Genomic DNA, 27,991 nt, shown 5'->3' with positions numbered 1-27,991 from the left:
CAGGAAGAGGATCCTGTCTCTGGCTTCTCTGAAAACTTTTTCTTCTCTGGTCCTTTTGAATGGTCTATTCTTTATTCTTTCATTGTATTAATATAATCTTTGAACTGCGATATCTGCACTAGCCAGGGCTGCCTGCTTCTGTACTTGGGAGCTGTAAAAGGCTTTGGGGATCTTTTTGTAGCACTCGATGAATGTGCATTTCTCCTGCTTGCCTGTTTTGACACTCCGAGGCATGCGAGAGCATGTGTCCTGCATGAAGCACTGCACCGTGTGTTGTCCCCGGTCTGGGATGCGCAGCTTATCGTTTTGTCTCGGCTTGGCTGGGCTCTTGGAGGTAGCCCTCTGGTTGGCATCCTGGTCCGGTGCTGCCCTCCTCCTCCAACCCTTTGTCCTGCACCGTTTCCCCAGTACAGTGTTAATTGTGCTTTTGTGTTGCTGTGTGAGCTTTGCTTCTGTGTGCTCGTCGGCTGCCTCCAACGCGACCCGCTCAGCTCTGTGCCATCGTGTGCCGGGGCCCCGACACTTCCGATCTCCTGCCCCGGGGACATCCCAGCGCGCAGCTTGATCTCCGAGTGCCCAGGAAATGCCGAGCTGTCTGTGCCCTTGACTTCGTATGAAGTGCTTTGCAGTGAGACCTTCCGGTTTTCTAAACTCCGCTGTCAGCTCTGGTCCCAGATGCCATTCTTCACAACAGGCACACGGCTCTGGTGCGGGAGGAGGCTTGTGTCCTTGTGCAGGTTTATTTAACCCGTGCACATGTGAGTGTTTTGTGTGCGTCTCGCACCCACCACAGTATTCACCAACAGTTCAGCAAATCTCCAACCCTCTGTAATTCAAGCTCAGTTTTCAAACGGGGGACGTCCCTAGACCAGAGTGTAGATGTCCACTTCACCATTTAAGCTTATACGTCCCTGTTGTGGGGACCGGGATATTTGGGCGTCAGCGCACGGATTCTGAAATCCTCTGAAGGCTGCCATGCTAGAAACACGCCCCTTCCATGGGTTGGGGGGTTCATAAGGTGAATGTGCAAAATGTTTGAGATTGGGAATAATTTGAACGACCTGTGGCAAATGGCTCTCTCGCGTGTATGTTGCTGGGTCTGGGAGCATACTTTGCTCGAAAGCAGCCCCACCACGAGGCCTTGGTCCAAGGAGCCGTTCAGACCAGACCTGAACTTCCTCAGAAGTAAACCCTCCGCAGCACTGTGTGTTTTCGCAGTGCCGTCTGCTTTCTGGTGTTGCCAGGACATGGCGAGGGAGCCTGTTCTTGTACTAGCACAGCTCCCGCAAGAGCAGGGCGTACGGAAAGCTGGACAGCAATGGATCTTGGGCCGCTTCCACCACTGAGAGATTGGTGTGCGGTCAGCTCGGAGCGTTTCTCTGAGGATGTGAATGTGGTTACGTCCAGAAGATGGTGCTCTCTTAAAGATTACCCGAATTGTGGTCTGTCGACCTTGTATGTATAGAAAGACGAAACCTGGAGTCACCAGACTACGACCACGACGTTTGACTTTGCTCTGAGATGAGCAAGTAGCGCTAGGCGAGTCGGAAGAAATGTAATAGCCGTCAGGGCAGCGGACGATTTGAAGATTTGGAGGTGGGGTTCAGAGACCGAGAAGGGGGAGATCACACCAGACGGACAGGGACAGGGACAGGGTGAGAAGAGACTTAAGAGCCTGTGCAGCCTGGGGGCTGGAGGGGAGCTCCCACACATGTGCTTGGGTAGGAGGAGGTCGTGGAAGTGTTTCATTTACAAATGACCCACCAGGATTCCCCTGCACCACCTGGTTTGCAGGTCTCGGGTGTGTGTTGGATGTGAGGGTAGAGACCAAATCGTGACTTCTGTCTCTCGAGGTCTCGCTTACGCTTTCCTTCACTAAGGCTCTGATCCAAAGCCTGCTGGCGTCGGCCCTAAATCGGTGCAACTCGCTCCTGCGCTTCCACATTCATCACCCCCATCTGGTGTCCTCAGCCGCCCTCGTCACACAAGTCTGCATTTCCATTCCGCGAGTTCACTCCTCACCAGCCTGCTCCTTGCGTGTCAACGTGGGTCTCCACGCTGGAGCATGAGCAGCTCCTTGCTAGGACGGGGGGATCAGACGGCTGTCCTACCCCCACACCTCCTCGGACCTGTGCTGATGGCTGAGTGCCGGGCGTTTGCGTGGCGGTGAATGAGGCGAGATGTGTTGTGCTCATGAACGTGCGTGGTGGATTTCACACAGCCATGCTTCTGTGGGGAGAGGAGCATTTTTCCACATTACCTTTTATTATTTGGGGGCTCACAAATATTGTCTTTTAATCTAAACCCTTGTTTAAATGGCATGGTGAGACCGGCTGCCAGTCAAGTGCCAATCACGGCAGAAATGCGTGTCAGTTCTTATGATTAATTGGGCGCACATTATGCTGCTGTTCTCCTGCACGCAGAAGCAACATGCAAATCAAGTGGTGCTGGAGGACTGTTTTCTGCTGAGGTGCACACGAGAAGTGCGCTCTGCTAACCCCGGCCTGGGCTCTAAATGTAAAATAGATTTCTCCATAATGGACTGCGTTGTCTCTTGATAAGACGACACCAGTATAATCATCGACACAGCGCGCAATATTCCCAATTACTGGAGGAAAATACCCTGGATTGCATCCTGTGCTGAGTTAGCTGGAAGCGAGGGACAGTAGCTGTGTGAGGAACGAGGGAGCGTTTGCAATTGCCCTTTCTTGCTGAGACTCTCTAACAGCCGGGTCTAGCAGCACCGTGCCCACGTGGGCTCACAGCACAAAGCTGATGTCCGATTATTCCTACTGCCACGTAGCTCTGCTCGTTGGGTCTGTAACAGCACCATCATTGCTTTCCCATCGCTCCCTGCTCGGTAACCTTTGTTTGAAATGATAGTCACGGGTCGGGCCTGTCTGTCGCCCTCGCCTTGCTAGCTCTGCTCACGCTCGCTCCTCCGGACAGTATTTCCTCCGGAGTTTAGACTTGTGTAAAAGAGAGATTCTCTCAGACTGAAACAGAAGTGTGCCTGGTCGGCTAAAACGTTCCTCTACAGCCACCCAGCCTTGCGCTAGATGTGAGCGCCAGAACGTGTCCCTGCCCGGTCTGTCTGTCAGGCTCGCCAAGAGATGGGCAAAGAGCAAGCAGCAAGAGAGTGGGCAGAGAAATTAAGATATTTAACTGGGCAGTTTCCCCTTTAAAGCCTAACTTCACTATACTCCCTCTGTCGAGGGGTTGCACAGATGACAAATAATTGTGACCTTTTCTTCTTGATCTAGTGCAACGATTATCAAGAAAACAGAAGGGTCGCCGGTAAACTTAGGCTGCTCTTTTCAGAGACATGCATTTACTGAAATGTGTTTTGAAAAGGTCCATTACAACCACGTGGGTTTATCTATTTCATTAGCCCAGCTAAGAGAGCAGCAGGAAGCAAGCAGTATCTGTAGTGAAAGTAGCTCGGTGGAGCTGCTTGAGAGCGGAGATCTTCTATACAGCAATAGCAATACCTTGGAGAACAGCCTTTGCAACTGTGCCGGTTCAAACCTGAGTCTTTCTAGCTAAGTGCGTGTCCGCCCTGCAGTCCAGACCACGTCAGCTGCCTGCGTGGATATAGTGAGCGCTCCGCTGGGGCAGTCTGCTGCAGCCCAGCGCCGTGCGGGCCGCAGAACGTGTCCAGCTCGCGCTGTCCGGCAGTAGCCGGCTCACGTGGGTACGCTCCACGAGCTGCAGGCTGCAGTGTCCAAACAACACGACGTAGCGCCCTGTGTTTGTGTCGTGTGCAATGGAAGGGAAGCAAGTCGAGGGAGTTCAGAGTTGGACCCAACGCAGTGGGCCCCAGCCAGACCCCCGCCCCACACACACATTAAGGGGGATATTGTGTAGGGTAATGTGATGGGTGTGTCATATCCACGCTGAGGCTGCTCCAGGGGACTCGTGACCTAGTTTGAAACACTGCATGCTTTGAAAAGGGTTGGAAAGAAAGTACTTCTAAATGTGAGATGTTAAAGCACTCTTGTCTCTTAGGCCTCAGCCGTACCGGGCCCTGAAAGAGTCCGACAGCGCCGATGGGGAAGAAGTGATCAGTCCAGAGAAAGCCAGCGAGGCTGCGCCTCCCAGCCCTCCGACGCCAGACAGGGTCACAGAAGTCAACCTCCTGCAGGACATTTTCACTAACTTAGAAGTGGAAACACAACCTCAGCCTCTAAGCCAAGCCAAAAGTTTAGAAGACCTAAGGACCCCCAAAGAGGAGGGCGAGCGCGAGCAACGATGCACGTTTGATTACCAGGTACGGGCTTTCGTACGAGTAGGATGGTAAATGCCGGAGGGACTTGTGCAGAATGAAAGCGCCTTCCCTCCACTACCCTCCGGTTGGAAAGGACGTCCTGTTTCCCCATCAGTGCATGGGTTTCCCCCCCAACCCCGGCTTCCCCGGCGCGTTCAGAAGGTTCATTTCTGAGTGGAGAGGCTAGGTCCCTGGAAGGGCCTTCTGTCCCTACATAAAAGCAAGGTAGAAACCCAGATCTTTGTTTTCAAAGTAGGCAGTACTTGTCCTGTTCCTAGAGTCCGCTCCTCTGCCTGAGGCTCGTCTCCGATGCAAGTTTTGGGTTTAGGGGATCAGAACGTTCCCTTCATTTCAGAGTTGCTCGCACTCATTAAATGGCCCCATCTCCAAGCTGGCTGTGGTGTCTGTGAGTTGGAAGGATAATTAGTGTTCCTGTGTGTAGCACGCTTCCTGATTGCTTCTTCAGTGCAAAGCTAAAGCCTGGAGCCCGTGGCACCTTTGTGCGATGACGAGCAGAAGGCACGTATTGTCAGGCCAGCAAGAGGAGACGAGCGTGTTGCATTCAGGTTTCTCGGGACATTTTCCATAGGTTAATCAAAGCTCCCAAATGCCCGGTAACATGAGTGTCACGCTGTGCACACAACAGCTGGACAGTCCACTGTCACCACTCGCTAGCCCAAGAGCCCTGGCTTTCAGTCTCCCATCCAAACTCCTAGGCTGTGCCTTTCCCCGTGTCCCTTCCCTGAAGATGCTCATGGCAGGCAGGCAGCTTCCTCTCGGGTGCTCCCCGTCGTCCCGCCTGTGCTTTGCTCTGCATCGTGCCAGGTCGGAGATGTTAACCCTCTTTATGCTTTCTGACAGAGAATGGACCTTGGTGTGTCCGAGAGGAGCAGGATTGTGCCAGCAATGAAACTCTCTCACCCCTACAACAAGCTGTGGAGCATGGGGCACGACGACATGGCTATTCCTACCAAATATTCCCAGAGCTCCCCAGAGAGGCCCTTGACTGCTCTTGGGAACATCCCCTCGGTGCCACGCAGACCTCGGAGCAGAGACAGCCTTCTGGCCCCTGCAGAAAAGGAGGAAGTGACCTTGGCTGCTCAAGGGAACATCACCATCCCCAGGCCCCAGGGCAGGAAGACGCCTGAGCTGGGGATAGTTCCCCCGCCCCCTGCACCCAGGCCCACCAAACACCCGCCGCTGGCAGGGCCCGCAGAAGCTGCGAACCCCCAGGCTGCAGGGCGCAGTGGCCTGGTTTCAGAAAGCATGCAGGAGCCTTTTGGATCGGGGAGCATGTCCCTCGACCCAGAAATCAGGCAGGCCGTGAACTATTCTCCTCGCCCCTCCCAGCTCCTCTCCAGCGCCAGCAGTGCTACTGAGATGCTCCAGCCAGTCAAGGTCAATGCAGAAAATGCAGGTAACGAAAGCGATTACCTTCTTAATCTCCTGGATCCCTTGAAGACAACCAGCTGGCAAAACGCTGGCTCCCAGCAAGGCTCTGGCAGTCTGCAGAGCTCAGCCGCTCCTAGCCCTGCTCCTGGCTTTGCTCCGGCGGCAAACGACTTCACGCCTCCTGCTCCCCCACCCTTCGCCCAGCCGCTGGCCTACCCTCCTTCGGCCCCGCCGTTTCTGCAGACATCTCTCAACCCGTTTGCGCAGACGATGCCAGCAGCCCTGCCCATGACCCTGGTGAGAGCCACGAGGGGCCCCTTCCTCCCTCCCTTAGGGCACGCTTACAGCTCCAGTTTCATCGCGCCGAACTCTGGCTTCTATCAGCCACAAAGATCTCAGCCAAACATTTCAACGTTGTCCATGCCCAATCTTTTTGGCCAGGCTCCGACCGCACCGCAGGCTAGCTCCTTGCTGCAGCAAAGCCATAGCCCGTCCCCGACCAGCTCTCTGCAGCCAGCACGCTTAAGTGGCCCTTCCAAAATCAGAACACTACCGCTGGGCCCGTCCGGCTCAAAGATAGATGCCAAGCAAGGGGTGGCCCCAAGGCCCTCTAGCGATCCCCCTCTGGTTCCCCCCAGGCCTGCTAAGGGCCTCGAGTCAGTGTTACTGCCCTCAAAGCCTGAGGAGACAAAGGATCCGTTTGAAGATTTGTTAAAAAAGACAAGACAGGAGGTGTCGGCCACCCCAGGTAAAGTAGAACAGCTCCGAAAGCGCTGGGAAACATTTGAATGATGCTCCCAACACATCTTATTCCCTGTGGGATTGGCATTTTTTTTTCTTTTCATTTTTTCTCCATTTTCTTTTCTTTTTTTTTTTCTTCCTGAGCCAGCACAAGAACAAGCTGTCCCTGTAGAAGGGGCGACTCAGCCAGCTCCAGGCACAGGAAACACAACTGCTCCTCCGCGACTGGCAGACAAGCGCTGCTGGCTGGAGTTGTGCGGATAACCCCCCACGTTGCCACTTTCCCGGCTGAGGCTTTCTCCTCGGCACAGTCGCTGGCTCCGGGCCTGCCGTCAGTGAAAGCCCCGGTGACTTACACTGGCCAAAGCTTTAACGTGGTTAGATTGAATGTGTCCGTCCCCTACCTCCCCACCGCCTCCCCCCAAAATAATCTTTTCACAAGATACTACTGAACCAGCAATTGCTTATTCCTCCCCTTGTATTTTCCCAGTCCCCTGCACAGCGTGGAAGGTGACACCGCACGTAGCACTAGTGCGCATTTCCTACCTGTGTGAACAGTGTTCGGTTTGGTATTTTTCTGTGTTATGCATTCTGCTTACAACATTTTTGCTTTTCTATGTAAACTGTAGGAAACGAACCCAGGTTTGTAGTTTATACTGAGTTAATCCACTGGGTTTAAACGGAGTTTGTTCAGTAGCCAATCTAGCAACACACACTTTCATTTAGGGTTATACGCTTGTCTGAATTTTTGTTAGAAGACTTTTGGTTTCATCCCCTCCAGCCCTATGGGAGGGACTTCTTCGCTATAAAATTCTTACGATTCCCAGTTACAGCAAAACTAATAGCACAGAGAAAGCGTCCTGCAGCTCAGGGCTTGCTCCTGTGTCTCCGAGGGGAAACTGGAAACACCAGCAATTTAATTTTTAGACAGAGATATCAGAACGTGTCTTTTGATGGAGTCCGTCAACTATATCTTAGTTCTTCTGTAATCGTATGTTAATATTATATATAAATGTTATAGGCAGCAGTATTTGAACTGGATGTAATAGTATCTTATTTTATTATGAAAAAGAAAAAAATCAGGGCATAAGCGATCCCATTTTGTTAGTTCTCCACGCTTAACACTAGTACATTGACTAGGAGGCCTGGGTTCAGACCGGTGAAACCACAGCTGTCTATACAAAGGAGAAGGAAAAGTATTGCAGAATAAGCAGTGCAGTGTCCAAATATCGGCATGTGACAGCTGCGTGTCACTGCCGCGTTACAGAAACACTTCACGGTACCTGGACGCAACTGAGCTCACATCCCAGCGCACCAAGGTTTCCCTCCCTGACACATCGCGCGGTGAGAAACAGAGCGGGGTGGTGTCTGGGATCACGTGTAGACCAGCAACGCAGCAAAGGGTTAAAGGGTACATTCGTTGCGATTTTACGAGGCATTAGTCCGTGGCTGCAGCGGCCTCAAGCATTTCATGCTTACCTTCAGCATCTCCTTCCTCACAGTGATCATTTCTGTGTACCTCTAGTGGTGCTTTTCTCATTTATTTTTACTTGGACACAATCTGATTTCAGATAAGCTATTCTAGGACAGTTAACCACATCACCATTAAGCCTTTGATTAAGTCAAAAGTAATTGTGGACACCTGGGAAACTCTTGTAATGCTCTATCTGGATTTTCTTCGGTGTATCTATTTTAACGTCCTTGGAGGCTCTCTTACTCCGTATTAAAACGGCTGTCAGTGCGTTTGAGCCTGTGCAATACGAGAGAGAAATACTTGGAACATCTAAAATGCCAACAGCTGGGGAGACCCAAGTATTGCACGAGTGTTATTTTTACTCCTGTCGAGTACTGTTACTTTTACGAGCCACTCAGTCTGTTTTGTATTATTTCTTTTTGCTGAAAGGAAGGTGGTTTTGATCTAATCTAGTTCCAAATAATTCAGATATTTAAAGTCTAAAGGAATAGCCGTGTTTTGTGCTGCTGTACAGACTGTGAATGTTTCTATGCCATTAGCACCTCAGTCTGGAATATCTGACCCCCTTTAACTGCTGTGCGCTGGATCTGACTTCTCAATGGTGATGGGTATGTACAGGCACTATGGAATGGTGCGTATGAATTGCCATTTGATTTTTCACATACGCCTGGGTTTTTATTTGTAATGCTATGCACTGGTTATGTATTAAGTATTCCTTTTAAACATGTGCTTTAACTAAGTGGGAAAATGCTGGGGTACCTCTGTATCATGGCAGAGCCTTTTCCAGTCCCATTTTATTCTGTCTACCTTTTATAGCATATTCCAAAACCCAGTCTTTTATGCCATTGTTTTGGAAACAAGTAAGCACTCCTTGATTTTTAAGAGGCCAATTCTGAGACGCCGAGAGGTGGTATCGCTTTAGATTTATCGTATTATTCACTCCTCACTTAATTTTAATGACGGGGGGGGAAAAAAGTTGGGTATGCCTGAGAGAGATCTTGGAGTAGTAGAGAGCACTTTGCTGAAGTTTGTATCTTTGCAAATTCAATCCAAGAAGTGAGAAAACGTGAGAATCCGTTTCGCGTGTTTAGCATAATAAAAGAATCAAATCATCACGGATGGCATGACTTTTCTGTCGCCTTTGAGCCACCAGATTTCTCGCATGCTTCTTATTTGACAGTGGCAGGTTGTACGCGGGAAGTCTGTGGCTGGAAGAGTCGGCTCTCATAGTTAAGTAGCAGGACAAAGATCTGATGCTCCTTTTTGGGGGGTTTAAAACTGTTTCCCGTGTGAGGATTTATCTGCATCGATTTAACCTAGCGTGCTGAGAACTGTACGCACTCTGGAGTTAGCAAACTTCTAGCAAATTCACAGGGACTGCGCTCAACTGAGCTCCTTCCATCCAGGTTGGCCATGCTCGTGTTTGCTTCCTTACTTACATGTGCTCTTCTCCATCCTTCCAGGAGTGGGGCAGGCGAACCTGCTTTATTGCTTTGTCCACTGAAGGAGTCAGAAATGCTTTAAGGGCTAGTCTTAGAGATTATCAGTGAAGAATCCATTCCTTTTCCACTTTTCTGGAACGCGACTGTTTGCCTCTTCCAAACGATTGTATTCAGACCGCGCAGGGCTTTTTCACTGTGGTGAGGAACGTGTTGTCCTGCCTCCAAAGACATGAGTCTCTCTCCATTCTTCAGTGAACTTCACGCGCCTCCTTTTCAGAGCGCAGGTGTTCAGTTGGCCCGGGCATTCCTCCTTCCACATCCTACGATGCCTGCTTATCTCTCTCTGCCTCCTGGCTTTTGTTTGCAGAAGGTAGGTGAGAATTTTGCTGCTGAATGGCCTGGCCTCATTGTGTCCCTGGATTTTAACTGCACATACCAGGCGCCATCCTGGCAAGTGATGGGAGCTCTTGGCTTGCTTCAGAACTTGCGAGCAACGAGACAAGCCAGGGATCTGCTTGGCTTTCTCCCCACAAGCGGTGGTAGGAATCCACCCACGGCCAGCGAGCACAGCTTTTCCAGTGAAATGCATTTCTCTAAACAGAAGCAGCCTGGGTTCACCCCCTGGCTGGAAGTGAAGAGTGAGCAGTGCTGGTCTGGCACCAGGCCGGTCGCGTGTCCCTCTTACCTGGTGCACGCTCACCCTGCCTTTCCTTATGTCTGTACAGCGAGTTTGGTTCCCCACCCCCACCCCCCAACTACACGATTGCAGGTTTTGCCAAGTCTCCGCAGAGGTCAGGAGGAAGAGTTTGGTCGTTGCGTCAGCGTGCCGCTGCCTGCTAGAAGGAAAGCATCCATTACGGTAGGGGTGATCGGAGGCTGAAGCACAGCACACAGCTTTCGCCTTGTGAAGACCGGGTAAGGTTGTTTATTCAGCTGTGCGCCGTAATTCCTTCCAGCTGTTGCAGGTAGGCTGTAAGCACAGTCATCCAAAAGCCTGGTTTAATACTTACTCGTAAACCTTTAGCACAGTTCCTGAAAGAGCTGAAAAGCGAAGTGATGGCATTACCAGTTAACTTGCTTGAGTAATGACCCAACTTGAATTTCTCAGGCACCCTGTAAAAGGCCTCTTAAATCAGTGAGAAAGGCTTGATCCTGCTCTGCTGCAAACGTCCCTGGTACCCACTGGAGGCCCCAGGTGTTGTAGGTGCTTGACAGAGCGAGCTCCTCATTCAGTGTTAGACTAACGAGCTATTAATTTCTTTATACTGATTCCAGGAAAACATATCAAGCTGCGGAGCAGAAGGTAAGACCAGGCTCTTAGTGGGTGACCACCTAATCCTGTGCTGGAAATACAACCACTGCTGGGAGCTGGTCCATGGTTTTTTTAGTCTCGCTCAAAAGCTGGGGTATATAAGGGATGGAGTTTTAGGATGAGGCCCCAAGCCCAGAAATGGAAGTAATCTCAAGCTATCTCATATGTAGCAAAAGGGAAGTTTTACAAGCCATGAACACAGGAATGAGGGTCTCTGTTCAGTCCGAAGCAGAAGGCTTAGCCCTCCCTGCGCTCTTGGGCAGCTCAGGGGGAGAAGGAACAACATCCTGTGTCAGCTGGTGCCTCTCACGGCCTCTGGGCTTCAGAGCCCTTGTTCAATCTGAGAGTGGCTGTCAAAAGTATCCAAAAGCACTCGCTTCCCAGCATGAAGGTCTCTACATCTCTGCACAGACAGCCTGGGATGAAAACGTGTGGTCTCCAGAGCTGCTGTGCGACGCTGTTGTGTGCACGTGTTGTGATGGACGTGGTGCCCTACAGGTGAGGCAGACAGCTGTGTGTGTTGCAGCAGAGAAGAGACCACGTGTGTTGCTGTCCGTGTTGTTTGTGCGACGGCAGTCGTGTCAGACAGCTCGCTGCCAGGCCGCTCTGACTGCCTTCCATGAGGCACCAAGGTACTTGGTGTCTGTGGGACTCGGTTTCTCTCTAGGCTGCGAGACCTGTCCGCTGGGTCTTGATGTGAGGTCTGCCGTGCCAAACCTTGCCTTTTACTTGCTGGGTGTTGCTGTGTGTTTGGGGCACGGCTGCCACGAACACTTCTGCTGCCCGCAGCGTTGCGTGTCATGCCGACGTGGTGCGAGGTCCCCTGTAGGCAGCGTGGTTGTCCTGAGCCCATATCCAGGCCTAGCCTCTAATGGCTTGTGCTGCGTCCGCACTTCAACAGGCTGCTCAGCTGCATCTGTGCCGCAGCTCGGTGCCGTCTTCGGGGGGAGAGAAGGCTTCACAGCTTGTCCTGCAGCTGTGGCAGTGATGCCATCTGCGTCTTCCACAGCAAAACCACCTGGTAGTGGCATTGGGGAATGGAGATCACGGGCCTGGATGGGCCTGCGCCAGATAGGGCACAGCTGAACCGGTCGGGTGGCGCTGCTGACAGCCACGCAGATGGAGCCATTAGTCACCACTGACAGCATCAGTCCCAGCGACAGGGCTGGTCTGGGCCTTCCCCAGAGGCACTAGAGAAGACTGGTCCAGCTGTTCCTCCCTGGCAGGGTCTTCCTCACAGAAGGGGAAACAACCACCATCTAGTTGCCTAGTCTTAAAGGCTGGGTTAATCCTGTTCCTGAATGTTTGCTGCCCACCTCTGCAGTCTACAAAGAGCTTTTCCTGCTTAAATAGAAATGTTTTACATGTGGAAAAAGGCTCCCTCTGAAAGCAGGGTCATTGTTTTTTTATCAGGACACTTCCCTAGGACCACGGGTTCAAACAGCAGGAGGGCAGGTCGGGCTTTGACCAAACCCCAGTGCTCCTCTGGAGCTGCTCACCTCGGCCAACACACAAGGGCCCCAGTTTCTCCATCAGCTCTTCACTGAAATCTGGGCGGCCCCTGCTGAAGTCCATGTGGCTGCATCTTCGCTACTACCCTGTTACACCTGCGAGGTGGGATAAAGCCGGGCTGGGGATGTCTTGCCGTGCTCTGGGCACATGCTTGTTTGCCTGCCGGACAAGCGGGTCGGGATTACCTCTGGTCTGTTTGCACAGCACACGGGGTCCTGATCCACGACCGTGTGCTGCAATCAAATCATTCGTGAATGTTGAGCAAGAGCCTGAGCCAGCAGCGACCCAGCCTGCCCTCGCATCACCGGGTGCAGCCTGCGCGGCCGGGTCACAGGTCACAGGCCACGCTGCTACCCTGAAGGCCTTGCAGCCGAGGCACCAGGCCTGTGTGTGTGTGACGAGCTGGAGACACCACCGGGAATGAGTCTCCAGGTGTGTTTTGAACCGGTTTTTATTGCAAATCATGTCTGGGGGACAGTCTAATCTTTACAAGTCTATGCGATTTACAATTACAGAAGAACCCAGCGTCTTTTAAGAACATCATCTGTAGCAAATCGGTTTTGTGAAAAAATATATTCAAAAATTTAAATAACAAAAGAAAATTAAGTTCACAGTGGAAAAAACCCACAGAAATGTTAAAAATACTTTGTCAGTGTCTCGCACCTCTCATTAGTCCTGATTTCGGGGGGCTTGCAGAAATCAAGAGAGTCAATTTACTTTGATAACCCTGTAAAGAAATCGAGCAGCATTCTCACTCCTGATGAGCCAGGAAGAGAAGAGGGTTGTAGGCAGAGTTTTCAGCTAGCCCTGAAACTGGTGTTTGGTGTCTTACCTACTGGCTTGCTTCATAGATTCGTATCTCCTCGAGGGACAGCGCGGGAGTGCTGCAGCGGTCGTTTGCTGCAACACAAACCTGTTTGTCCCCTGCAAGAGCAGCAATTCAGTCAAGTCCTCTTTCCACATTTCTTTTTAAGTAAAGACGAGAAGTTTGCCTGGGCATCCTGAAGGAAAGCCAGGGCCTGCTCCAGCCAGCGGGAAGCCAAGCCTGCTAACGCTGTCCTGGTCAGAAGGGGCTTCAGGGCCATCGGGCAATTCCAGTCTCAGGGCTGGACCAGCAGTGAATTTCTTCCCTTAGCGGGGGAGCCCCAGCCAGAAGCTCAGCTCTGCAGGGCCTGCCTGGCAGGAGCTGCTCTATTAAAAGCACACCCTCTTCTGCGCTTGGCCACAAACTGGCCAGCCCTGTGCTCATAACTTGCAGAGTTCAACCAGTTTCCCTGCGGCAGCTAGCGCCGGATACAGTCCATTGCCAGAGCACCTGCAAGCAGCACAGTTAAACCTCACTAAAACGCAGGCAGAAAACAGACCGTTAGAGCAGACCATTCCTGCAACGGAGGTGTCTCTCTCATCAGTAATGGTAACTCGGGCTACATGGACTGAAACTTCGCCTGATATTGTTTGGATGATGAGGGTTGGTAAGTGGCCTGGCTCACTGTCTGGTTTTAGTACCCTTCCCTTTGTTTGTTAGAATCCAGAAATATTCATGGCAACAGTTAAATACTTTCAAGAAGCAAAATTCATGTAGGACTTTCTCCAGTGGCATCGTGTGGTGTGTGTGGATTCACATCTCTGAGCTCTCTAGAGAAGAGCAGATACTTGTGTAAAATCTTCCTAACCAGTATTTGTTATAAAGATGATGAAATGTTAATTATTTCAGACCTCTGTGAGCCTGCTCCATATCAGTTGTTTGCACAGTCCCTGGCATACGGTGATGAAGAGGGAAAGCTGCACCCAGCAGCGACAGCGATAGGAGGAGGAGCAGGGAGATGCAGGAAACCGTGCATGTCCTCAGAGAAACCTGGCAAGTGAGGAGTTAGTGGCAGGTTTCACCCACCACAACTTATTTGCCTGTTAAAGTTTACCACGTTTCTTACGTGGGGCTAAGCATCCCCTTTCGTGCAGGGCCACCCCAACCCGAGAGCACTGCAGCTGGTGATGCAAAGGCCTGCTGCTGACCCTCTGCGGGCAAGTGTCACCTTCATGCACGAGGGCCAAGTCGTAGCGGGGCAGCTCTGGTGGAGTCCTGAAGTCAGGCATCGACTCTGGCAGATCTCGGGGTGAGCAATGTTACAGCTAAGTGGCATCCAGGCAGCTCAGAGCCACTCTGCGGTAAATGCTGATCAAATAAAGTGATCCGCTGCGGTATACATCCAAATTCTCAGAACAATTTAGTAATGGGATCAGCAATTCATTTCAAGGCAGTTCAAATACTCCTAGTGGATCCTTTCCTAAGGCTAAGCCTAGTCCAAGTGCCTACCACCTGCAGGGGCGTTTAATTTTCCATAATGTAACTGGCTGTAACTGGGAAGAACAGCGGCACGGGAGCTACGAGAGTTCTGCCACAAGTCAGTCGCTTGTCCGGCCTTGCCATGGTGCGAGAGGGAAATCCTGCCCCTAGCACGTAGGTTTTGGGATTGCACTCAGTAATGAAGGTAGGAAACTCTTCCTCTGTTAGTGAGACTCCCTGACCTGCTGTTTGTCACCTACTAACGCTCAACGTGAGGTTTGTGCCGACTCCGTGGCAGTGAGAGAATTGCTGCTGACGTGAGCCATCAGGTGCCAAAGGGACAGAAAAAGGAGGGGCATCGTAGCGCTGGCCCCTGCCCTCTGTTCTCCTGCTGGGGCCGAGCACCCCCGTAGGCTGCAGCGCATTTTGCCTAGACACAGTTCTCTGCATAGTCCCTGCGAAGCGTTCGTTTGTTCTGCTGCCCGTGCTGCCCCAGTGGTTTTACAGTTTGCAGGAGTCAGGACACAACCACCACAAAAACCCCAAACTAGGTTTTTCCTCCCACATCCTAGAGAAGCTACAGAGGAACAGGAACGCCCTAAAAAAAGCATCTCGGACTTCAGCAAATACATACAGAAGTGCTGCGGCAGAGCTGGTGCCTGGGAATGTCCTCATATCAGCCTCTCGGTTGGGGGCATCTTGATCACGTTCCACATCTCCACACGCGCACCGTCTTTCTCTTGCCGGCTGGGGCTGTACGTTCCCTGAGTGGCTCTCCTTTTCTTCATGGCAATCACTGAGCCTGCAATAACTGCCAGGAGCAGAGCTGCCCCCGCAGCCCCGACTGCGCCCACAACCGAAGAGTTGCTAAGATGTGCCCACACGGGCTGCTGTGATGGAACAGGGTTATTGCCATTACTCTCAGAGCTCATCTTCATGAAATGTAATATTTCCCACCAGAAAAAAAAATCAAAGCTGCTTCCTCCCTGCCCCCTTACCACTTCCCAAGCACAGTTTTGCAACACTTCCAGGCCAGCGAGAAGAACAAACCATTTTCTCGTGATTTTCAGAGCATGCGAAAGCTGCTTTGTGCAAAGCATCTCATGTTGCTGATGGGAGAACCACCTGCTTTAGGCAACTACCAAATGCCCAGCTTCCCCCTCCTTGTCTGTGGGGCAGCACAGTCCCCATCCGTCCATTTTGTAGCCTACAGGGACTGCCCAAGGGCCAAGATGAATGTGCTCCTGTCTGACACTCCACACATGTTTACTGAACCCTTTCAGAATTGGAAAAGGTCAGGCATTTGGCGTTAGGCACTGAACTGCCACAAGCACGGCAGGAACGCGTAGCTCCTGCTCCGAGTCGGGGCTGCGATTGCACACGTCCTGTGCGGTACCCGTGGGAATGTCTAAGGCTTTACCCCAGGCAGCGGTCACTTGATAAAACACGTCGATTGTGCAATGATGGCAGTAGTTCCTGACAGCTCTTTCCAGCGTTGCGTGTGTCAGGAGGCAGGAGTTCACAGCTGCTGTTGCTGTTGTGGAAATGGTGCAGGGGGGGTTTCTACCACTCATCCCAACTGGCTTGAAACTGGTTTGAAAAGTTGGGGAAATTAAACAGCGTATACAGTCTGTTCATAAATATCCTCTACACCTCTCCAGCTCTAACAAGAAAGTAGCTAGTTTTCTTTGCAACGTAAGCATAAGCTGTTGTTGTAGTGCCTAATTACTCGTCTTTTGAAGTAGTCTTTAATAATCTGAGTGCGGTGTGACAGTGGGGCTAGGGACATCTCCTACCAGGTGCAAACACCTGAATGGCTTCAAACAGCTCCTATGCTAGTCGAAGAGGGACAGTCCAGAGGAGAGGAGGGTAAAAAGCTCATTTTGAGCCAGGAGTCCAGCAGTGCACAACTGACAGTGAAAAGTGAGCCAGCTGGAACAGCCATTGCTAAAACAATCTTCCAGGCACTTGTAAGTCCACGGCCTCGTCGCCATGCCTCAGAGGGACTGAGCTCGCATGGATCTGCTGGAGCAAGTGCTGGAAAAGTCACAAGGTCTAAGCAGACCCTGGCGTGCAGCTCCTTGCCGTGGCGACACCTATATTAAGCGTTCTTCTGGTGGCACTTTCAGGACACTGTCCATCTCCAAGCGCGCTCCTGCCACCTCTTGCTGGCTGGGGCTGTAGGTTCCCTCTGACTGGCGCCTCTTCCTTGCAGTGAGAATCATGAATATGAGACCAATAATAACCAGGAGTAAACAGCCACAGGCTACAGGGACAGCTACTTCAAGTAATGGGAATGGGAAGAAAGCACCTGGAGTCCCTTTCTGTAAAAGAAATTAATGAAGACACAATAAGAGCCCAGTCGTTGTAGGGAACCGAGTGCAGCTTATTCATGCTCGGGAAGTCACAGGAGCCCAAACTGGCAATGCCTTGGCCCGCAGAGAGGTGGAAATCATGGGGCTGGAGGGCCGCTGCAGAGGGAAATGCTGGGCTGGCTCAGTCCTCAGTCTGCCATCACACTGCATGCACATTTCTTACACCAAACCAGCCAGCTGAGGACTGAAGGATCATTGCCTAACGGCCTCTCCACGTGCCTGAGCTCATTAATGCACATGGGCACTGATCAGCGGCTGTTCTCAGCCTTCAAAAAGGCCAGTGTCCCTCACCTTGGTGTGTATCGGACGCAAAAAGCTGAGCGTCACCAGTGGGATAGTTAACAACACTGCTAATTCGGGCAGGCCGGCTGCAAGAACAGAGAAGAGAGGGGGTGCTAAGCTGGGGAGAGAGCCGACAGAGTAAAACTAACCGCATGCAACTCGTGAGGCTGATCCCAAGGCTAGAAAACAACTACAGAGGACAGAGTCTGAATGAACCCGTAAGGAAGAACACCTGTTTTTGTTAGCAAAAGCAGGCTTAGAGTCTGGGCTGCGCATCAGAGATGGTTAGAAGAAGTGAAATGGTCCAACTAACCTCACAGGCTCCATACGCTCCTACAAAAGGCTTTAATCTGACGTATGGATTGTCACTGGGGGCAGGTCCTGGAGATGTGGCTGCCTGCGCAGCCAGGACCCAGGCTGGGGGTCTTGTACTGTGAGGAGATGCAGACTAACTGCCGGCTGGGTGGGCCGTGCTGGGTGGGAACCAAATGCCTAGACAAAAACCATGCTGTCAGAAGCTGACAAAACATGGAGGTAAGTCGAGGAAGGCCCCTTCTGCAGAGAGGGATGGCAAGGATGGCTGGTTTAGCAATTCCTCTGCTAGTGCTTTAAGAGTTTATATAGCTCTTAAGCTTTCTGCCGCAGCAAGATTAAACCCACAGGCCTCTGTCTGAGAGCTTCCTTGCAGAACTGTATCTGGGACATAGATTACCATAAGCTGACTAAGAACAGATGTTTGCAGGGCTCAGCATTTAATAGAGCTGAGAGCCAGAGGAAAGGCTGCCTGGTACAAAAGCAAGAATTAGCAGAGCAAGACCATCTCTACCGCACCGGAGCCTCGCAAGGCACAAGAACAACAAGAGGCTTTAAAATATTTAAATGACAAACGGCCAGCTCTCAGTGCCTATGGCTGGATAGCTTCTGTGCTGAGCATTGCTGAAGTGTGATCTTCAGCCACTTACATGGGAATTGTGTTTTTTAAAAGCTTAGGCAGTTCCTAGCTTTAAGAAATGCCTCAAGAGCAGGCCTAGGCAGATGCTGTCTAATGGGGAATTTCAGGTGCTACCCTTTCTCCTTCCCACTGGGGCAGAAAGGAGTAAAGCAGCTGTGCTCACTTCATGCTCTGCTCTCATGACAGGCACCTGTGAGCTGCTCCGTACTTGGACAAGAGACCTGGAAGACAACCCCCGGGTGCTGAAGGAAGCTAGCGTATGGCTGTGTGGCTCCTTCAGCATCAAAGGTGCCAAAAAAGGGGATTAGGAAACAGCAGAAACGTTGTGGGCTCTTGGGAGTTGCCTCAGTAAAGAGTCTTTTTATTTACAAGGACAACCAGGCTCAAATGTGGTTACCTGTCGGGTTACAACCAGCAGGGTCTGAAGCTGGAAGAGATGAGAGAAGTTCTGCTGGAAGACTAAACACCTCTGCTCGCGCTGTGCGTGCAGTCTGCCACCTCCCTGGCCTGTTGCGTGGGAGCGCAGGGGAGAGAACGTGTTTAAAAATAGGGACGTGTGATGCTGGAGCCAGGACGCTGGGCAGGAGGCTCCAGCAGGTGCAGGTCAGGCAGCAGTTTTGGCCCCTTTTCATTCTAAGGGGTGACAGTCGGAGCTGAGCTGCTGCTACCCTTTACATATACACCTCCCTACCGCTTCCTCCTGCATAGTTCAAACTCACAACGAGTGCCAAGAGTTAGGCTCAGCCTTTCACAAGTCCAGAAGAACAGACTCTGTATGTTTTAGGAGAAATTCATGGCAACTAGTGCCATCGGTAACACCCTCTTCCCCACCATGGGCACGATGAACTAATGGCAAAAGGGGAAAACGATGCAATAGGGAAGAGATGGCAAACAGTAATAGAGGAAATTGCAGGCAGGATCCTGTGACAGAAGAGATGGCTCAGAGCATCTGGCTGCGTTTGGCATGCAGATCAGAAAGGTAGAGTGGCTTCCGCAGGGCACATGCATTGATAACAGCAACAGCAGTGAAACCTGCTTTCCATGCATTTGGGGTTAGTACATTCCCAGGGGACCGCACGCTCCCTGCCCATGCAAGTGGCGTCAGAGACAGTAGCTGGTAGTGAAGGGAGTAAACCATGTAGGAAGCTGCTTTCTACTCTGCTTTAGCACAGTCCTTCCCAGTTTTGCAGCGTGAACTGGCAGAGTGGTTAGCAAGTCAGGAGTGTTAACACTCAACCCTGCACCACGGACACAAGCTCTGAGTAAGCAGCAACGCAATATAGAACAGCTTTGCTAAGACCATTGTTCTCAGTAGCAGTCGTCCTGCTGGCAGGTGTATGAGAACTGTGTTTGTTTCTCCCTTAAATCCACAGCTTTTGGCTTTCCTGGGATTTAGTTGGGTTTCCGTTAGCAAAACACTTCTGGTCTCAGTGGTGATGGTAGCAGCTTTTCTTTCCAGGTCAGGTTCTTTTCATACTTATTGTCTAATCTGAAAAAATCTGCAGTGAATTTCAGAGTCCAGCTAGAGAGCTATGGTGGCCTCAAGGTCTAAACCTTGCGGGCATATCCCTCCCAGCTTTACTCCTATCCGACCCGGTATTTCGGATACAACCATGTTTCCTTTTTGCACGGTTGTAATGAATGCTTCGGGTGTCCACTTGCAGCACAGTGAGCTCACATGCAGCCCTGCCTGCCTCTGGCTCAGATGCAGCTTGCTTTAGCGTTGCCCACAGAGCGGTACTGCCTAAGGGGCTGAGAGCACCAAGGAGCCTGGCTTCATGGCAGCCCAGGCAGACACTGAAAAATAGCTGCTGCATTTACGTACCATGTTGCAAACTACAAACCAGGGGCTAGGCTAATGTTCAGGCTGCTTACTGACTCCCTGCTCACCAGCCACCTCTGTGCTGAGTTCCCAGCCAAGCCTGCTAGTTCCCTGTAGCTGGATGCATGTAGGGGTGTAAAACATGTCAGAGGAAGGTTATTGGGGATGAACCCTGGCATCAGGATTCTCAACTTTCCTCCGACTGGCCAAATTGCTGCTTCTGCTCCCAACAGCCCAAGCGGTTAGTAAAGGAGAGGGGGCCTGCCGGTAGCAAGAGGAGGAAGGAGCTACTTACATCAATGTCACAGTGCTCCCCTGTGTAGCTTGCACTGCACACACACTCGTACTTGTTCACCGCGTCCTGGCATGTCCCTCCATTCTGGCACGGGTTTGGATCACACTCATTGATATTAATTTGACAGCTGCAAGGGGAGAGAGCATGGGAATTAAATGACAAGCGTCTCCTGCCTGCCACTAATCCAACAACGTGCCCTGGACCGCATCGGGGCAGCACTTACTTCCGTCCGGTGAAACCCGGCTTACAGGTGCAGTTGGCTCCCCACGGGCCACTGGTGCATTTGCCACCATTCAGGCAGGTGAAGTTTTTGCCGCATTGTTCGGGGGGAAACGGCCATCTGGGAAAAGCAGAGACGGCTGTTACTGATGTCCTGTTCAACACGACGTACACGGACACACATGTACCTACACGTGTGGTGCTGGGTGGAGGATGCCCCGGAGCCAGTTAGGGACCATCTCAGCTGAGATGACCTCTGAGAGCTCCTCCCAGGGCTGAGCTTGGAGCAGTGAGGCAGGACCGTGATGGTGTGTGAACACTTGTAGGTTGTGTCAGGCCTGGGACTCTCTACAACTGCCTCGGTGAGCACCATAGGAGACAGGGCGCCTGCCTGCCTGCTGCCCTTGCCCGACCGTTCCCCAGAGAAGGCCAAAGGGCAGAGGCAGCAGTTCTGAGGTGCGCTGTCACTGCTGGATCTGCTGAGGAGGTTGAGGGAAAGGGATGCTGTTTGCCACGGCAGGGACAGATGCTTTGGGAAGATGTGCTCAGTTTAGACAGTGGCAAGCGCTGCAGCATGTAAATCGCCACGTGTGGCACCAGGCAGGTGTGTAAAAGGTACATTCGTTCATGTATCTCAGACTGCCCCTCTCCTGCCCTCCACCCAGGAGGCCATCTCTGGGGCCAGGTCTAGCACCACAGGCCACTCCAGCGTGCCTGGACCCTGTCCGTGGTAAAGCATGGAATACCACCTGGCAAAGCATGCCAGGCCACCAGGACACCTGCAGGTCACAGCTGTGTGCTGACATCTCCCTCCACCCGGTGAGATCAGTGAGACCCGCTCAGCACCACACTGCTTTTCCTAACCTCTCGCAAAGGCAAACCCCAGTCCTCCAGGGACTGTCCCATTCCCCACAGTGCCAGCAACCTGAGCGAGGCACTCACTCGCAGCGTGGGCCGGAGTACTCTGGCAGGCACTTGCAGGAATAGCCGGCGACTTCATCGACGCAGGTCCCGCTGTGTAGGCACTGGTGCTGCCCACAGTCGTCCACGTCCACATCGCACTTCTTCCCCACAAATCCCGGGGCACATTCACACTGGAAGTCAGCCACCAAATCCACGCAGGTCCCGTGGACGCACGGGCTGGCCTGGCAGTCATCGATGTTGGCCTCGCAGAGCGGGCCTGCCCACCCTGTGCTGCAAGCACAGCGGAAGGAATCAAACAGGTCCTCACAAGTGCCGGCATTGAGGCAAGGACTTGACCCGCACACATCAGCCCCCGTGCAGCCCAGCTGAATGGCACTGCCCCCAGCCTGCAGGAACTGCTCGGGCTGAGGGTAAGGGAGGTGGGCAGTGAAGGGCAAGTGGATTTCCCCAATGGTCACTTCTCCAAGGCAGCCTGTGAAATTCTCAGCCAGCACAATCAGTGCATTGGTCCTCAAGAAAGCCAAGTCCCCAGCCCTGCCCTGGAGAGTTGCATTCATGGAACTGTCCAAATGAACCAGCCAGCGTGAAGAAAGTGCCGACGGCTCCTCCATGGTCAAAGAGACGGTGTGCCAGGCCCCGTCGGTGACAGGCAACCGACTCCGGAAGCTGGCGCCCTCAATGCTGTTCCCACTGCTCATCTCCACGAGCAGCGAGGAGTTCTGGATGGCGATCTGGAGGGAGCCCACCGCTTCAGTGGCCCGAAGCAAAATGGCATCCGTGTCCCTGGTTCTGAAGTCCAAGCGTACGCTGCTGAGTGTTCTGGTCACCGAAGCGTTGGTGGTGAACTCGGTGGCAGCGTGGCCATAAAACGTGGCATTCGCCAGACCTGCAGGGAAGGGAGATAGTAATAGGGACCTGGGAAGCCCAAGTCTTACCTGGCCTGTAGGCACTGAAGTACCACTTGTGTCTGAAAGTGGATGTGTATGCAGCGTGGATGGATGGATGGATATGCAGCAAGTAGCAAGAGGTCTGGCACAGTGAGGAAATGTCAAACTAGAAGAAGAAAACTGCAACCCACTAGGTGAAGGCTGATCCAGGACAGGCCCCTGAGACAGGCCACGGCCTGCATCACACTCAGGCCAGTTCTGTCTCTGCCTTGCTTTCCCTTCTACCTATAGCAACTGTGTAGGTGGGAACACTGACAAGCAAGAGCCGATCCGCTAGGAAGCTTCCCTCAGCACTTACAGACATAGCCTGCCGGGACATCCACGCAGGCGGTGGCTTTGGGACAGGGGGCACTTTCACACCAGACTCTTTCCTCGCAGGTTTTCCCTGTGAAGTTTGCTGGACAGCTACAGCTGAAGTCATTCCAGGTGACAGTGCACACACCGCCATTGTGACACGGCTTGGACTGGAAAAAAAGGAGAGCTTTGTTCAGGAGGGGCCAGTTCACCTGTGGCTAGAAGAAAGAGTCGGACAGAGGGGAGCTCGACAGCCAGGACGAGTTTGAATGACATCAGAGATGGAGAAGGAGAGAGGAGTGATGCTGATTAAAACAAGGACAGCCTAGAGGGGGGACCAGAGACTTGAGCAGCCTCGTCCTGTCCGGTGATCCTGCTTCTGCCTGCATGTCCTGCTGCTGCAGTGGTGATGCCCTCAGCATGGGGCAGCCTCCACCTAGGAGGGCAAGAGCTACTGGCAGGGCATCCTCCATGTGGACCTCTGACTTGGACTGTTCTCTCTGCTGAAGTGGCTGTCTCCCCAGGAAGGTTGGCAATCCCATGTGCTCCAGCAAATGCTTGGAGACCGGTACATTGGGTTTGGGGTCCCCTCTGGGGTTTATGGGTCTCTGTGGAGTAACGTGTCATGTTATCGATGAGTGGCACTCAGTCACAGGTGCCAAGGGGAAACAGCTCTGGCCTGCTGCAGGCTATGAACTTAGTCACCTGCCACAGCCTAGTGCCTTTGGTTGGCTTCTGCTTGTGGCATGCATGTGGTCAGGGCAGAGCACACAGCTGCCTAACTTGGTGCTGCTGGGGGCTCTGCCCAGGGGCTGGCTCCTACACACAGGCACAGTGCTCGTGTTTGAAAAGCCATCCTGTCACAGAAAGGGGCGAGAATGAGACGGGAGGGAAGCGACGTGGGAGCGAGACCCGGATGAACTGATGGTCACATGCCACACACAAAAGCGGGAGATGTTCCATACTACACCTGTCGTGTGACATTAGGGCCATTTCTTCTGGGAACAGCCTCTCCTTTGCTGCCCACTCCTTTGGTAGCATGAAGAAGACAGCAAGGAAAACACTGGCTACTGATGCACCAAGAAGTCTGATAGTACTAGATAATTAGCGATTAATTGTGTGCAGTTGAGAATAGCCGTCCTGAGCTAAAGGCCAATTCTAAGTCATTAAAAACAAATAGAGAAGGTGCCAATCCCTGCAGGTTTCATTCCATCTCCTTTAACTGAAGCATTTGACATTCGGTGGCATAAGAACACAGCACATCATAACAGTAATCCTTAGCACCTAGATAGCACTTCCCCTTCTCCAAGTGCTCTGCAAACACTGGCTAATTATAACCTATGAAAATACCTTCGCTGTAGTTTGCAGGTGCAGGTGGGAACAAAACTGTGAGGCACAAAAGGAAGGGTGAGAAACACTGGAGGCAAGTATCAAAAAGTCCCTGGAAACAACACCAGGGAGGAGCGGCAATACCTCCCTGCAAGGGCTGCAGGGAAGGCAGGCAGGTGGGGCAGGGAGAAGCACCATCCAGCACAGGAGGGAGGAGAGAGCTTCTTCCTTTCAGGACACCCAGAGACGCCCTGCCCAAGTAGTGCTGGACTCGGTTGTCACTAACATCACAGACTGCCAGGGGATGGAGACTGGAGCGTCTCTGGGGGGAAGGGCTTAGAGGGTACAAGGGTGTTGCGAGGGGCCTGGGGGCAGGCGGTGCTTACAGGTTGCATGCACCAGGTGTCGGCCCCCGAGGAGGCTGCCGTGTGTGCAGGAGACAGTGGACTAGGGAAGTGCTGAGGGGCTGGGTGCTATCACCATTTGTAGCATCTGATGGAGCAGGTTGTTGCCTACGAAAGTGCATGCCTCTCTGAACTACTTAGTCTCCAAGGTGCTGCCCTTCCATTAGCACTTAAATAGTCACCTTTTCCCAGACATCACACCCATAGTTTTGTAGCCCTGCACATTTGCTTGTGATCAGGCCCCGCACACCCGTGCAGAGAGAACAGCGCATTCCTACCTTGCAGGTGTCGTCAGAGATGCAGCCCTGCATGAGGCCAGTAGTTCGTCCCATATACGCCTCCCGTGGTAGGCTGTAGTTGTCTGCCTGATGAGCAAAAAGCTCCAGGCGATGGTTGTTGAGCTGGATGTCTTGAAGACAGCCTTTAAAATAGCCTCCCCATGTCCCCATGCTTTCTTGCTGAGGAAGCCCACCAACATACAACTCGTGGCCAGCTGCAAGAGGCTTCACACCCAGGTGCCCGAGCTCCACCTCTCTGTCTGAATGACTGGCGTAAGCTACTCCTTCTCGGGAGGAGAGTGTCACCAAGTGTCTCTTCCCATCAGCCAGCGCTTCGGAGAGCGCCATGGGGCCTGCAGACGGTGTCTCTAGCAGCAGCCGGCCGTCCTTCAGGTACACAGTGAGGCAGGGTCCGGTCCCATCGTGGACCTGCAGCACCAGGCCCTCTGGCTTCAGCGTGCGGATGAAAAAGGAGACACTGAAGTCGGCCATGGGATTATCTGCAAGCGTGAAAGAGGCAAAGCTGGAGGAATCCTCCAGGCCAAACGTTGCTGCCGGATACTCTGGAAGGGAAAGGAAAGGCACATCATTTCTGCAGGAGGGCAACGCAGGTGCCTTGGGATGTTTCGAGCTACAGCACCTCACTTGGCTTTTCTTCCTCCAGACTAGCTTCCTGCCATGTACCAAAGGAACATGTCTCCTCCTACTGCTGCTGGCAAGCCGGTCCCAAAGGCTTAGGGTGCCAGCATCCCTGCCATTTGTACAGGACAGGTCTGCAGGGCTGCCAATGGCAGGTTTTGCTTGGGAAGTTTAAGTGATAAAGCTGCTTTTTTAAACCTCCCAGCCCCACAGCAGCAGAGGCACGTCTGTCCCTGCTATGTTTCAGGAAGAGGAGTGCAATAGGAAGCACAACAGAATTAACACCAGCCCTGCAGGAATGTGAAAATGCAAACGAGCATGAGCTCAGCCGAGCTTTCCAGTTCAAGAGCTGTCTCAACTGGCGCATCTAGTCTACAACACCTAAGTTCCCGATGGGCAAGTGAACGGACTTCACGGCCCTTCTGCAAGCACTGCAGCTGGCACAAAGAGGAGGTCTGAGCATCTGGCCCTGGCTGGAATAATGCATGTGCTGTGGACCTGGCAGTCACGCCAGCAGGAGCTGGCTCTGCAGTGTCACAACACAGAACAGGATTGGATGGAAATTCTGTTTATACCTGCTTCCTCAGTCTTTGGTTACACAGAAAAGGCTACTGCTTCCCAGAGAGAGGTAGTTAGCCATGGGACAGGCAGAAGGCAGCATAGATGTGCACCTTTGTAGGCTAACTCTGTTTACAAGAGCTTAATGTTATGTCTCCGATTCTGTTAGTCTATGAAGGTGCGGTTCTGCCCTGCCCGCAGCTTCACAGCCAGTGTCAGCATCTCCGAGCATTCGTTGCCAAAGGAGCTGCCAAGTGCTGTCACTTGACATTTACCGTACGAGCAGGTGAGACCTTCATAAGGCCTGGAGCAGTTGCACCTAAAGGTCGCCCAAAGGTCCACACACGAGCCTCCATGAGAGCAGGGCTGGGCCTGGCACCACTCCGTCCTGTCGCAGCCCAGCGCTGCCAGGGAGGATGCATTGGGAAGGAGATCCAGGGGAAGGACAGCCTGGGAATCGACCTGCAGGTCCTGCAGGCAGCCGATGTAACCCTGCCGGCTGCGCGTGGTGTTGGCTATCCCGCTGCCATCAACCCCCCCAACGTAGGCTTTCAGGAAGGCTGGTGGGAGCAGAGTGGCACTGTCCCCAACCACAGCACTCTGCAGGCAGACTCCTGCATCACAGGATTCGTGCCACAGCTTTAACTCCACCGAGTCCTGCAGAAGAACCTCAGCTTTATGCCACTGGCCATCATCAACCTTCAGTCCCTCCAAGGCCAAAGAGGACTTGGAGTTGTTTCTTTGCACCCCTGCATGCAGTGTGCCACCAGAGAGCTCCAGGAACAGGTAGGCTTCTTCCTGGCCTCGGTAAAAGAGGATGGCATCAGGCAGTGTGGTTCTGAACCGGAGGGACACGCTGGCCACAGGAACCCCTGCCCCGTCCTTCCTGCTCCAATCGCCTGTGGACATGTCAATGGGGAGAAATGTCCTGGAGGCAAAGGAGAAGGTTGTTGGGGTTGAGCACGTGGCATCGTAGAAGCCAGGCTGGCACTGGCAAAGGTGGCCATGGCTCCCTGCCACATACGTTGGGGTGCAGAGGGCCTCATTTTGGCAGTCATGTGTCTGGCAGCCAGTGAGCTGGATGGAGCAGTTCTTCCCGCCCCACACAGTGCCATTCTGGCTGGGGACGCAGCGGCAGGTGTAGTCAGCAATGCCATCCTCGCAGGCAGCCCCATTCTCGCAGGGGCCATCTTCACACTCATTGATGTCAACGGCACACTCCACACCTGGGAAAGAGATTGAGAAACAGGCTCTTATTGCAGGTGATTGGGGCCCCCTCTCCTGCAGTACCAAGCTGGGCAGACCACCCCTTCCTCCCCATCACAGGCAGCTCTTTGGGCTGTTCCCATTCAGTGTAGCCACCGTGGGCCCAGCTCTGCCAGCAAGGGGCTCTGCACTTACTGCTGCCTGCCCACGGGACACAAATGAGTCAGAGATGGAGTGGGCCCCTCTGGTCATCTAACACTCCTGAGACTCCCTCCTGAGGGGGACTGAGGGGCCAATCTGCCACCCCGACCTCTTAGCCCGGCAAGTCTGCTGCTTCCCGGGGGCCCGTATCCGGGACATTACGGAGAGGATCCCAAAGCTCCTTAAACCCACAGACCACTATCCCATGCTCCTTATTCATGTGGGCACCAATGACACTGCTCGGAGCGCTCCCAGCTGGGTCATGAGGCGCTACAGGGATTTGGGAGCGGGGCTTAAGGGTCTGGGGGCACAGGTGGTGTTCTCGTCGATCCTCCCAGTCTCAGGCTATGGGCTGAGAAGGGACAGGAGGATCTATGTGGTCAACCAAAGACTGTGGCGCCGGTGTCATCGGGAAGGCTTTGGCTGTCATGACCACAGCCCGCTCTTTGGCGAGAGAGGCAGCGAGCTGCTGGGAAGAGATGGCCTCCACCTCTCTCCCCTAGGGAGGAGGCTCTTCTCAGCCAGACTGGCTGACCTGCTCCACCGGGCTTTAAACGAAGCCCGCTGGGGGACGGGGGGACTACCGCCACTGCTGGCCCGCTGAGCAATCCTTGCAAAGCCAGCAGATCACGGCGCTTCAGGGAGCGCACCCCTGCCCCAGCCTTGGTAAAACCTGTGGGCAAGGAAGGAGCCCCCCAGGGGGCACTTGCCTGCCTGTACACTAATGCCAGGAGCTTGGGGAATAAGCAGGAGGAGCTCATCCTCATGGTCAGTGCAAACAATTACGATGTCATAGGGATAACGGAGACCTGGTGGGACTCCACCCATGACTGGACCACGGG

General features: G+C 52.9%; 2 protein-coding genes across 8 annotated transcripts in view; one reads left to right on the top strand and one right to left on the bottom strand.

Annotated features, from left to right (window-relative positions):
• Window positions 1-8,986, top strand: part of DENND1A (DENN domain containing 1A) — a 274,774-nt gene extending 265,788 nt beyond the window's left edge. The window contains 4 exon segments of the mRNA XM_025194283.1: window positions 1-62; window positions 4,009-4,270; window positions 5,129-6,407; window positions 6,549-8,986. Of these exon segments, the coding sequence (XP_025050068.1) occupies window positions 1-62; window positions 4,009-4,270; window positions 5,129-6,407; window positions 6,549-6,664 (1,719 nt within the window). The 3' untranslated portion in view covers window positions 6,665-8,986.
• Window positions 8,987-13,895: 4,909 nt separating this feature from the next.
• Window positions 13,896-27,991, bottom strand: part of CRB2 (crumbs 2, cell polarity complex component) — a 116,389-nt gene continuing 102,293 nt past the window's right edge. For 5 of the 7 annotated variants that reach the window (XM_025194257.1, XM_025194256.1, XM_025194261.1 and 2 more), the window contains 7 exons: window positions 26,018-26,968; window positions 24,546-25,108; window positions 22,539-22,704; window positions 21,312-22,179; window positions 20,374-20,490; window positions 20,151-20,277; window positions 15,173-16,748 (listed from right to left, as the gene is read on the bottom strand). In XM_025194257.1, coding sequence (XP_025050042.1) covers window positions 16,521-16,748; window positions 20,151-20,277; window positions 20,374-20,490; window positions 21,312-22,179; window positions 22,539-22,704; window positions 24,546-25,108; window positions 26,018-26,968 — 3,020 coding nt within the window. In that variant the 3' untranslated portion in view covers window positions 15,173-16,520. Of the gene's footprint in view, window positions 13,996-15,058; window positions 16,749-17,199; window positions 17,574-20,150; window positions 20,278-20,373; window positions 20,491-21,311; window positions 22,180-22,538; window positions 22,705-24,545; window positions 25,109-26,017; window positions 26,969-27,991 lie in introns of those variants that run through there. The other 2 variants (XM_025194252.1, XM_025194263.1) reach the window with 2 other exon arrangements.

This window comes from Alligator sinensis, unplaced genomic scaffold (assembly GCF_000455745.1).
Source record: "Alligator sinensis unplaced genomic scaffold, ASM45574v1 scaffold611_2, whole genome shotgun sequence".
NCBI classification, from domain to species: Eukaryota; Metazoa; Chordata; order Crocodylia; family Alligatoridae; genus Alligator; species Alligator sinensis.
The sequence above is the reverse complement of the archived record's forward strand: the minus strand, read 5'-3'. Positions and strand labels throughout refer to the sequence as shown.